This window comes from Lipophrys pholis (assembly GCF_963383615.2).
Source record: "Lipophrys pholis genome assembly, chromosome: 20".
In the NCBI taxonomy this organism is placed as follows: domain Eukaryota; kingdom Metazoa; phylum Chordata; class Actinopteri; order Blenniiformes; family Blenniidae; genus Lipophrys; species Lipophrys pholis.
Genome location: NC_137648.1, coordinates 223,874 through 236,373, shown reverse-complemented (window position 1 = coordinate 236,373; position 12,500 = coordinate 223,874). Strand labels below are relative to the sequence as shown.

Below are 12,500 nucleotides of genomic sequence, written 5' to 3'. Positions count from 1 at the left end.
AGCCCTGGAACTCTTTACTATGTAGCATGTAGCATAGCTACTGTGTGAGCCCTCAAACTCTTTAGCATTTAGCATAGCTACTGTGTTAGCCCTGAAACTCTTTAGCATGTATCATGTAGCATCACTTGTGTCTGAGCCATGAAGCTCTTTAGCATGTAGCATGTAGCAAGGCTCAGAGTTAAGTGCTGCACCTGAACGCATCACTCGGGGCTGTCAGCTCCTGAAGTTCAAACTAAACAAAGATGGCGGCTCCGACAAAACTTTCTCTCTTTTGTCGCTAAAAAAGTTCCGGTGAAACAATTCAGGGAAACGTAGCGGGACTGTAACCTGAGGACAGTTCTCAGTCTGACTGTTTGTCCCTTAAACACGTGTGTGTGTGTGTGTGTGTGTGTGTGTGTGTGTGTGTGTGTGTGTGTGTGTGTGTGTGTGTGTGTGTGTGTGTGTGTGTGTGTGTGTGTGTGTGTGTGTGTGTGTGTGTGTGTGTGTGTGTGTGTGTGTGTGTGTGTGTGTGCTGAGTCACTGTCCCCTCAGCACTCGTTGCTCAGACAGAACAGATCATTATACGAGAGAAAGAAAGAGACAAACTCACTGCTGTCGCTCCATCCTTCCATCATCCCTCTGTCCTCCCTCTATTCCTCCATCCTCCCTCCACCCCTCTGTCCTCCTCCATTTCTGTCCTCCCTCCATCCTCTTCCTCCTTTCATCACTCTGCCCCTCCATCCCCCTGTCTTCCTTCTGTCCTCCCTCCATCATCTATGTCTTTCCTCCATCATCCCTCCATCCTCTGTCCACCCCTCTATCCATCCGCCATCCCTGTCCCCCCTCCATCATCCATCCATCCCTCTGTCCTCCCTCTATCCCTCCATCCATCCCTCTGTCCTCCCTCTATCCCTCCATCCATCCCTCTGTCCTCCGTCCATCTTTCTGTCCTCCATCATCCCTTCATCCCTCATCCTCTGTCTACCCCTCTATCCCACTGCCATTCCTCTGTTCTCCCTCTTTCTCTGCCTCCTTCCATCCCTCTGTCCTCCCTCCTCCTTCCCTCCATACTTCCCTTCATCTCCATCTCTTCACTTTACTCTTTTCAACACAAATCAGTTTTATTGCCTTCAGGTTGAATCACCTCAGACTTCACTTCCTCTTGTTTCACAACACCTGACTGCTCCCTCCATCCCCCTCTCCCTCCATCCCCCTCTCCCTCCATCCCCCTCTCCCTCCATCCCCCTCTCCTTCTATCCTTCTCTCCCTCCATCCCCCTCTCCCTCCATCCCCCTCTCCTTCTATCCTTCTCTCCCTCCATCCCCCTCTCCCTCCATCCCCCTCTCCTTCTATCCTTCTCTCCCTCCATTCTTCTCTACCTCCATCCCCCTCTCCTTCTATCCTTCTCTCCCTCCATTCTTCTCTACCTCCATCCCCCTCTCCCTCCATCCCCCTCTCCTTCTATCCTTCTCTCCCTCCATTCTTCTCTACCTCCACCCCCCTCTCCCTCCATCCTTCTCTCCTTCTATCCTTCTCTCCCTCCATTCTTCTCTACCTCCATCCTCCTCTCACTATGTCCTCCTCGCCCTCCATCCCCCTCTCCTTCCATCTTCTCACCTTCCATCCTTCTTTTCTCTTCCAATCTGGTTCTAGTCTGGTTCCAGTCTGGTTCTAGTCTGGTTCCAGCCTGGTTTCCAGTCTGGTTCCAGTCTGGTTCTAGTCTGGTTCCAGTCTGGTTCTAGTCTGGTTCCAGCCTGGTTTCCAGTCTGGTTCTAGTCTGGTTCCAGTCTGGTTCTAGTCTGGTTCCAGCCTGGTTTCCAGTCTGGTTCTAGTCTGGTTCTAGTATGGTTCTAGTCTGGTTCCAGTCTGGTTCTAGTCTTGTTCCAGCCTGGTTCCGGTCTGGTTCTAGTCTGGCTCCAGTCTGGTTCCAGTCTGGTTCGAGTCTGGTTCCGGTCTGGTTCTCGTCTGACTCCAGTCTGGTTCCGGTCTGGTTCTAGTCTGGCTCCAGCCTGGTTCTAGCCTGGTTCTAGTCTGGTTCTAGTATTGTTCTAGTCTGGTTCCAGTCTGGTTCTAGTCTGGTTCCGGTCTGGTTCTAGTCTGGCTCCAGTCTGGTTCTAGTCTAGTTCTAATATGGTTCTAGTCTGGCTCCTGCCTGGTTCTGGCCTGGTCCCAGACTGGTTCTAGTCTGGTTCCAGCCAGGTTCTAGTCTTGTTCCATTCTGGTTCCATTCTGGATCTAGTCTGGTTCTAGTCTGGTTCTGGTCTGGTCCCAGACTGGTTCTAGTCTGGTTCCATTCTGGTTCCAGCCTGGTTCTAGTCTGGTTCTGGTCTGGTCCCAGACTGTTTCTAGTCTGGTTCTAGTCTGGTTTCAGCCTGGTTCTAGTCTGGTTCTAGTCTGGTCCCATTCTGGTTCCAGTCTGGTTCTAGTCTGGTTCTAGTCTGGCTCCAGCCTGGTTCCATTCTGGTTCCAGTCTGGTCCCAGACTGGTTCTAGTCTGGTTCCATTCTGGTTCCAGTCTGGTTATAGTCTGGTTCTAGACCGGCTCCAGTCTGGTTCTAGTATGGTTCTAGTCTGGTTCCAGTCTGGTTCCAGTCTGGTTATAGTCTGGTTCTAGTCTGGTTCCATTCTGGTTCCAGTCTGGTCCCAGACTGGTTCTAGTCTGGTTCTAGTCCGGCTCCAGTCTGGTTCTAGTATGGTTCTAGTCTGGTTCCAGTCTGGTTATAGTCTGGTTCTAGTCTGGCTCCAGCCTGGTTCCATTCTCGTTCCAGTCTGGTTATAGTCTGGTTATAGTCTGGTTCCAGCCTGGTTCTAGTCTGGTTCTAGTCCGGCTCCAGTCTGGTTCTAGTATGGTTCTAGTCTGGTTCCAGTCTGGTTCTAGTCTGGTTCCAGCCTGGTTCCGGTCTGGTTCTAGTCTGGCTCCAGTCTGGTTCCAGTCTGGTTCGAGTCTGGTTCCAGCCTGGTTCTAGTCTGGTTCCATTCTGGATCCAGTCTGGTTCTGGTCTGGTCCCAGACTTGTTCTAGTCTGGTTCCAGCCTGGTTCTAGTCTGGTTCCATTCTGGTTGCAGCTTAGTTCTTGTTTGGTTCTAGTCTGGTCCCACACTGGTTCTAGTCTGGTTCTAGTCTGGGATCAGCCTGGTTCTAGTCTGGTTCCATTCTGGTTCCAGTCTGGTTCTAGTCTGGCTCCAGCCTGGTTCTAGTCTGGTTCTAGTCTAGTTCCAGCCTGGTTCCATTCTGGTTCTAGTCTGGTTCCACCCTGGTTCTAGTCTGGTTTCAGCCTGGTTCTAGTCTGGTTCCATTCTGGTTCCAGTCTGGTTCTAGTCTGGCTCCAGCCTGGTTCTAGTCTGGTTCTAGTCTGGTTCCAGCCTGGTTCCATTCTGGTTCTAGTCTGGTTCCAGTCTGGTTCTAGTCTGGTTCCACCCTGGTTCCAGTTTGGTTCCAGCCTGGTTCTAGTCTGGTTCCACCCTGGTTCTAGTCTGGTTTCAGCCTGGTTCTAGTCTGGTTCCATTCTGGTTCCAGTCTGGTTCTAGTCTGGCTCCAGCCTGGTTCTAGTCTGGTTCTAGTCTGGTTCCAGCCTGGTTCCATTCTGGTTCTAGTCTGGTTCCACCCTGGTTCCAGTTTGGTTCCAGCCTGGTTCTAGTCTGGTTCCATTCTGGTTCCACTCTGGTTTTGATCTGGTTCTGGTCTGGTACCAGACTTGTTCTAGTCTGGTACCAGACTTGTTCTAGTCTGGTTCCAGCCTGGTTCTAGTCTGGTTCCATTCTGGTTACAGCATGGTTCTAGTCTGGTTCTGGTCTGGTCCCAGACTGGTTCTAGTCTGGTTCTAGTCTGGTTTCAGCCTGGTTCCAGCCTGGTTCTAGTCTGGTTCCATTCTGGTTCTTGTCTGGTCCCAGACTTGTTAAAGTCTGGTTCCAGCCTGGTTCTAGTCTGGTTCTAGTCTGGTTTCAGCCTGGTTCTAGTCTGGTTCCATTCTGGTTCCAGTCTGGTTTTAGTCTGGCTCCAGCCTGGTTCCGGTCTGGTTCTAGTCTGGCTCCAGTCTGGTTCTAGTCTGGCTCCAGCCTGGTTCCAGTCTGGTTCTAGTCTGGCTCCTACCTGGTTCCAGTCTGGTTCTAGTCTGGCTCCAGCCTGGTTCCAGTCTGGTTCTAGTCTGGCTCCAGCCTGGTTCCAGTCTTGTTCTAATCGATGTTCATTCTGGTGTCTTCGCCTCTTCCTGGTTCTGCAGAGCTGGAGGAGTCCCACAAGAAGTGTCACCCCTGCTGGTACGTCTTCGCCCACCAGTACCTGGTGTGGGAGTGCACCCCCTGCTGGCTGAGGCTCAAGCAGCAGGTGAAGGTCATGGTGATGGACCCCTTCCTGGACCTGGCCATCACCGTGTGCATCGTCCTCAACACGCTCTTCATGGCCATGGAGCACTACCCCATGACCGAGGAGTTCAACGGCATGCTCAGCATCGGGAACCTGGTAGGAGGACGGCTGGAGAGTGTGGGGGGAGGATCTGGTGGTCCTGGTGGTTCTGGTGGTCCTGGTGGTTCTAGTAGCTCTGGTTGTTCTAGTGGTTCTGGTGGTCCTGGTGGTTCTAGTAGCTCTGGTTGTTCTAGTGGTTCTGGTGGTCCTGGTGGTTCTAGTAGCTCTGGTTGTTCTAGTGGTTCTAGTGGTCCTGGTGGTCCTGGTGGTTCTAGTGGTTCTGGTGGTCCTGGTGGTTCTGGTGGTTCTGGTGGTCCTGGTGGTTCTAGTAGCTCTGGTTGTTCTAGTGGTTCTGGTGGTCCTAGTGGTCCTTGTTGTTCTAGTGGTTCTGGTGGTCCTGTTGGTTCTGGTGGTCCTGTTGGTTCTAGTGGTTCTGGTTGTTCTAGTGGTTCTGGTCGTTCTGGTGGTTCTAGTGGTTCTGGTTGTTCTAGTGGTTCTGGTGGTCCTGGTGGTTCTAGTAGCTCTGGTTGTTCTAGTGGTTCTGGTGGTCCTGGTGGTTCTAGTAGCTCTTGTTGTTCTAGTGGTTCTAGTGGTCCTGGTGGTCCTGGTGGTTCTAGTGGTTCTGGTGGTCCTGGTGGTCCTGGTGGTTCTGGTAGTGGTGCAGGAGGCCAAACTGTTTAGAAGAAACGGGTTATTGAGCTGCTTTGAGCCGGGATTTGAGATTTCACAGCTTTTTTGCAGATATGAAGAGAAAAGCTGCAAACACATCCGGTTCTGTAGGACTGGACAGAATCCTGGTTCCGTCACTCCCCTGGATTCTAGTTTTATCGTCCCGGTTGGTAGTTTTATAGTTGAAACTCACCCTAATATCATGGGCCCATACCGATGTCAAGTTCTGTCCATTGTGTTTACGTTTAACAAACCACAGCACCAACTCGTGGCCCGGAGAGTTTCTACTGTTGCCATGGAAACAGACTGTTTTCAGAACGTGGCTGTGTAAACACTAAAGTTTTCTGAAAGCAAAGAGACGTTGTCGTGTCAACAGGGCCTCAGCGTTACCATGGTGACCATCCAGCATTCATGTTTTCAGCTGTACGATCGAGCAACTCAACTGATCGTCTAAACTTAACTTGACAGGATGAACAAGGCGCTGACTGGCTGTTTACTGAGCGCGTGAAGACGACAAAGCAAACTCCAGGCGGGGGTCAGGAGTTAACCCTAACCATAACCCTAACCCTAACCCTAACCCTCCAGGCGGGGGTCAGGAGTTAACCCTAACCCTAACCCTAACCCTCCAGGCGGGGGTCAGGAGTTAACCCTAACCCTAACCCTAACCCTAACCCTCCAGGCGGGGGTCAGGAGTTAACCCTAACCCTAACCCTAACCCTCCAGGCGGGGGTCAGGAGTTAACCCTAACCCTAACCCTAACCCTCCAGACGGGGGTCAGGAGTTAACCCTAACCCTAACCCTAACCCGCCAGGCGGGGGTCAGGAGTTAACCCTAACCCTAACCCTAACCCTCCAGGCGGGGGTCAGGAGTTAACCCTAACCATAACCCTAACCCTAACCCACCAGGCGGGGGTCAGGAGTTAACCCTAACCTAACCCTAACCCTAACCCTCCAGGCGGGGGTCAGGAGTTAACCCTAACCCTAACCCTCCAGGCGGGGGTCAGGAGTTAACCCTAACCTAACCCTAACCCTAACCCTCCAGGCGGGGGTCAGGAGTTAACCCTAACCCTAACCCGCCAGGCGGGGGTCAGGAGTTAACCCTAACCTAACCCTAACCCTAACCCACATTTTACCAAAGAGACAAAGTGACGAGACGTTTTGGGAACAACAACAAAAACGTCCCTCGGACATTCAGAGTGAAGAAACTGACCTCGATTTCTCTGTTCTGCTTGGAAAACGTGTGTGTGTGTGTGTGTGTGTGTGTGTGTGTGTGTGTGTGTGTGTGTGTGTGTGTGTGTGTGTGTGTGTGTGTGTGTGTGTGTGTGTGTGTGTGTGTGTGTGTGTGTGTGTGTGTGTGTGTGTGTGTGTGTGGACGCGAGGTGAGTTAGATTATTAGAGCCGACACACAACGCGTCGGATGACAGAGTTTGACCTGCAGGTGTGTCCACCATGTGACAGCGGCTGATAGGTTGATGCAATATGCTAATCGCTTCACCTGAGGTGTGAAGGCCCTCAGCCAAAATCACACACACACACACACACACACACACACACACACACACACACACACACACACACACACACACACACACACACACACACACACACACACACACACACACACGTACCTGTCCAGGATGTCAGGTTCCCTCAGCTCAGGCTGCAGGCAGCAGGAAATGGTAATAAGCAGTATAAGTGGAAGCGGGGGCTCCCGGCCGGCCTCTGGCTGTGTTGTTCAATCAGCGGCACCAGGCCCAAAGGCTGAACGCTCTGCCAGCTTCAGAGAGAGAAAGAGAGCTTCAGTTTGCGGCTTTCAAAGCAGAAATGAGTAAAACCTGAGCTGAGTTCAGCTTGTGAACTCCTCTCTGTGTGAAACATCTGGATTAGACGTCAGGAGCAGAAAGCAGAGCGTCCAGCTGGTCTGGACTCTGACCTCTCCTCCAGACATGTTGGTTTGTTACCAGACAAGCTTTGGAACTGAAGCCTCATTTCCACTGCCAAGTATGTGCCTGTACAGTACAGATAGTACAGTATGGTAGTTTGTGTGTATTTCCACTGACAAAAGTTGTGGAAAGTACTGAAAGCGCCGTACCCCAATGTTACCATTGAGGTACCTCGTACATGGTTACGGGTTCCTTAAGGAGGAGCTGCCTGCTGATTGGTCAGGACGATGGTCTCTCTGGACCAGCAGCAGTCTATATTTGTCTCTTCAGCCATATCAACCCACCCTTGTTTGGATTTGCTGCTTTGTGCCGTCTTGTAGTTTGGTTTATATTCCAGGCCTGCGTTTACTATGTAAGAACCAGGGACGTCCCCATCACACTTTTTGCTCCGGATACCGATCCGATTTTTAAGGATTGAGTATCGGCCGATACCGATACTTTCCCGATCCGATACTTACATTAATATTGCAAATATACTCAATAGTGTATTTTTGGAGCGACTAAGATGTCTGAAGCTAAAAGCACTACTAGCAGAAGCTTTGTTTACCTAGAAATGATTGTAAAACTCACTTATTGAATCAAAATTCTTCTCAGAACGACTTCAGAACTTATTTAAACTTTATTCAGTCAGAACAACAAAACCCAGTTACACTCTGCAGTCTTGTTTCTATTATTTATCTTAACTTAAACTACTTCACCTGGATTTTGTGGCAAATAAAACAAATGTTAAATGAAACCCAGTGAATCCGTTTGACTAACATATAAAGTATAAAAACTACAACATAAACAGTATTCAGTAAAACCAGTTCCACTTCAAAGTGTCTTTGACTGGTTGGGTTGAAAATAAGTCCTAAAAAAGTACAAATACAATAATGAAAATAAATAAATAAATGTTAAACCTAAATACTCTCAGGCTCCAATGTAACTTCTTTGTGTATTAAATTCCAGTTTACCTTAAAGCAGTATGAGAGGTTGGACCTGAATGTCACTAAACATTTACATTTCAATGTGAAGTATAAACACTTCATTCTACTTCAAAGTGGTAAAACCTGTTTGATAAAAGTATTCTGAACATAGTACTCTCAAAAACGTATTCACAATACGATCTTTGTCCTCCCTGTCCTTCTCCCAAACCTCCGTCCTCACCTCACTATGAACACGGCTCAACACCAGGCTTCAGGGAATGTAGTACACATGCCAGGCCTTTAGGGGTGCTGTGACTCACCAAACACAACAAGAACACAGAAGAAGACAGACCACATAGAAATATAGAAGTAGACTCCTGCACATGAACACATAAACCACTATATATAACTCTAGTTTTATAGGTCTATGGCCCCGCTCCACCTGCTTCTAGCTTCTGCAGCTCCACCCGAGCTTCTAGTCCCTGATTGTTCTGGTTATTAGGTGACGTAGCGGAGCGGTGGGGGGAGGAGGGGGGCCATGACGTCATCTTTTGTCCACGGATGATGGTCTTTGCTGAGCGTACTCCAGCGCATGTTTACTTTAGATGTCTTATCAGATTACTTGTGTTAAACGAAGCTCTGGTGCTCCACCTCTCAGGACTGTGGTGAAGCTCTGGTGCTCCACCTCTCGGGACTGTGGTGAAGCTCTGGTGCTCCACCTCTCAGGACTGTGGTTATGCTCTGGCGCTCCACCTCTCAGGACTGTGGTGAAGCTCTGGTGCTCCACCTCTCAGGACTGTGGTGAAGCTCTGGTGCTCCACCTCTCGGGACTGTGGTGAAGCTCTGGTGCTCCACCTCTCAGGACTGGTTTGGTTATCCACCTTAAACTCCCTCCAGACTGCTGGTTGATCCTCTCAGTGGCTTCAGGCTGCTCACCTCAGTTTACGGCAGGTCGCACACGGGGCTCGTTTTACGGCAGGTGGCACACGGGGCTCGCTTTACGGCAGGTGGCACACGGGGCTCGTTTTACGGCAGGTGGCACACGGGGCTCGCTTTACGGCAGGTGGCACACGGGGCTCGCTTTACGGCAGGTAGCACACGGGGCTCGCTTTACGGCAGGTAGCACACGGGGCTCGCTTTACGGCAGGTCGCACACGGGGCTCGTTTTACGGCAGGTGGCACACGGGGCTCGCTTTACGGCAGGTCGCACACGGGGCTCGTTTTACGGCAGGTGGCACACGGGGCTCGCTCTACGATCAGTCACAAATCACCAATATCGGCCCCGATCCGAGATCTACCGATCTGGTCGGGACATCCCTAGTAATTACGTCCCGTACCTGTCGTTACGCGGCCGCTCACAATCCCGTCTACATTTTAACTCTGCAGCGGAACCGCGCTACAGATTTGGGTCTGGGTGCGCTTTGCCGTACTGCGCAGTGGAAATGAGGCTTTACCGTTGTCTGTGCTCAGTTAGCTTTCCTAGCTCATGGTCTGTCTGCTACTGGCTAATAAAGGACATGTAGTTTAGTTAGCCAAGAAGATAACGCATTAGCTAAGGGAGAGTTAGCCTGACTGCTCTAGCTTACTATCAGTTGGCTTGTTAACTATCACTAGTTATACTAATTTTAGACAACATTCATACTATCAGTTACCTAGTGTGTTAGCATGTTTGCTAACCACATGCGATAATGGATTTGAGTCTCACGTGGTTTTGATTTTCCTGAAGAGCAGCTTCATCGCTGCTACACTGAAAGATGAACTTTTCTTTTCTCTTGTACATTTTCAGCTTTTCTGCCGACATGTAATAATGACACGCTGAATGCTGAGCAGTTTGAACAGGAGGACAGAATGCTGATGAAGTGATGCTTTCAGGGGGTTCCTGTTGACTCTTGCTTGTTTGGCAGACCGTCAGACAGGCTGTTAGTCCTCACCTGCCAGCAAGACAAGATTACATCCATCAGTTTGTTCCGTCGCGCTTCGCCAACGCCTGCGTATCTGTTCAGGATCTAAACTGAGACAGGAAGTCGGGTCCAACCAACTTGTGGACAAATCAACTCTTTTCAGGCTGATTGTGGACGTTCACCAGGCAGACAGGACCGAGACGCGTCTCTTTAATCAGGTGCAGCTATGTACCTGGGATGCTACATGCTAAAGTGTTCCAGGGCTCACATATCAGCAATGCTACATGCTAAAGTGTTCCAGGGCTCACACATCAGCAATGCTACATGCTAAAGTGTTCCAGGGCTCATACATCAGCAATGCTACATGCTAAAGTGTTCCAGGGCTCATACATCAGCAATGCTACATGCTAAAGTGTTCCAGGGCTCATACATCAGCAATGCTACATGCTAAAGTGTTCCAGAGCTCATACATCAGCAATGCTACATGCTAAAGTGTTCCAGGGCTCATACATCAGCAATGCTACATGCTAAAGTGTTCCAGAGCTCATACATCAGCAATGCTACATGCTAAAGTGTTCCAGGGCTCATACATCAGCAACGCTACATGTTAAAGTGTTCCAGAGCTAACACATCAGCAATGCTACATGCTAAACATGATTAAAGTCTGACTGATGCCTCATTGACAGCGAGCAGGAGCGTGTGGCGGCACTTGGCAGTAGGTAGATAGACGCTACGCACTTTCCTACAAAAGTACTGTGATTAGTTTTGGTTTAGTTTATTTATTTCATTCATTGTAAAAAGAAAAAAAAACATTTAATACAGTACAATGCAGTAAAAAGGTTTACAAAACATTACAGAGCACAAGTTTTCGATTTCATGAAAGAAAGAGGACAGAAGGAATACAAACTTCTACTGTGCCCCTTTATCCAGATGATAATGAGCAGCAAACATCAGACAAGGTGACTATAAAGCCAGAGCGGCCCTCATTACCACGCTCACATGTATCAGAACTTTATTTATCAAAAATAACAACAAATCAAAACAAAACAATCAGCCAAAAATGACATTTAAAAAAATACATAAACACTTTGACTCTCCCACGCCAAATACTTTACATCAATATACGCGGACCTTAATGAAGCTGGTGCACTAGATGCTTGTTATGTATTTTTTTATTTTCACACTGTTAACTTGTTAACATGGATGTAAAGACATAAGTTAAAGTTCTGATGCCTCAGCTGACTAAAGTTCCGGTCCACAGGAGCCAAGACGATCTTTTTTCTGCCAGACGTTCTCAAACAGAAATTGCGTCCACACATCACTATGAATAGAGTTCAAGAAGGGCATGTAGTACATGTACAAGGCTTTTAGGGGTTAGGGTTAGGGTTAGGGTTAGAGTTAGGGTTAGGGTTAGAGTTAGGGTTAGGGTTAGGGTTAGAGTTAGAGTTAGGGTTAGGGTTAGATTTAGGGTTAGGGTTAGGGTTAGGGTTAGAGTTAGAGTTAGGGTTAGGGTTAGAGTTAGGATTAGAGTTAGAGTTAGGGTTAGGGTTAGGGTTAGGGTTAGAGTTAGGGTTAGGGTTAGGGTTAGGGTTAGGGTTAGAGTTAGAGTTAGGGTTAGGGTTAGATTTAGGGTTAGGGTTAGGGTTAGAGTTAGAGTTAGGGTTAGGGTTAGGATTAGGGTTAGAGTTAGAGTTAGAGTTAGGGTTAGGGTTAGAGTTAGGATTAGAGTTAGAGTTAGGGTTAGGGTTAGGGTTAGAGTTAGAGTTAGGGTTTGGGTTTGGGTTAGGGTTAGAGTTAGAGTTAGAGTTAGGGTTAGAGTTAGGGTTAGGGTTTGGGTTTGGGTTTGGGTTAGAGTTAGGGTTAGGGTTAGGGTTAGAGTTAGGGTTAGAGTTAGGGTTAGGGTTAGGGTTAGGGTTAGGGTTAGGGTTAGAGTTAGAGTTAGAGTTAGAGTTAGAGTTAGAGTTAGGGTTAGAGTTAGGGTTAGGGTTAGGGTTAGCTCTGTGACTCACTAGATACACCACAAATGCAAAAGAAGACATGTTCCTCCAGATTCAATAGCTTCTGCAGCGCCACCTGCAGCGTGTAGCCCGCCATTGTTGTGGTTCTTCGGTGTCATTGTGGGGAGGGGAAAGAGGTGGGCCAATGACATCATTGTTTTTTACAGATGTGCGTCTTGCCTGTCCACACCTCAAAGTCGAGGCGGCGTTTCAGAATTTCCCGACTCTGGGACCCGTGTTAAGAAAAAAGCCGCCTCTTGTGGATGATCGACTAAAAACTGCGTTTTTGTCAAACGACGTCATCGTGTGGGCTGGCCCTGGTGTACGTCCATCACCAGGAGAATCTCGTTCACGCTCCCGAGACGCTAATGGATAAGATTCTGTCGTCTTTATCCACCTGGTCCTCTCTGCCTGGGAGTCCAGACATCTGAAGCAATGCCCCCACCCTAACCCCCCGGGGGAGTTTGTGGGTGTGGGGGCATCACATAGTCACCAGCAGTTATATAATACGGCTCTAACGTCGCCGTCACCTCGCCTCCAGCCTGACGGAGCTCGACACTTCTGCAGCGTCGACACTGCAAACTTTCTTCGTCTGGTTCAGTTCTTTACGGGATAACAGCCGCTAATCCTGCAGATGTTTACATAGCATTTATGTGTGTGTGTGTGTGTGTGTGTGTGTGTGTGTGTGTGTGTGTGTGTGTGTGTGT

At 49.1% G+C, this 12,500-nt stretch overlaps 1 protein-coding gene across 1 annotated transcript in view; it reads left to right on the top strand.

Moving 5' to 3' along the window:
- Positions 1 to 12,500, top strand: part of LOC308125732 (sodium channel protein type 3 subunit alpha-like) — a gene marked incomplete at its 5' end in the record, with an annotated part of 157,261 nt that overhangs the window by 65,177 nt on the left and 79,584 nt on the right. Inside the window, one exon of the mRNA XM_080489691.1 lies at positions 4,198 to 4,436. Coding sequence (XP_080345817.1) covers positions 4,198 to 4,436 — 239 coding nt within the window. The remainder of the gene's footprint in view (positions 1 to 4,197; positions 4,437 to 12,500) is intronic.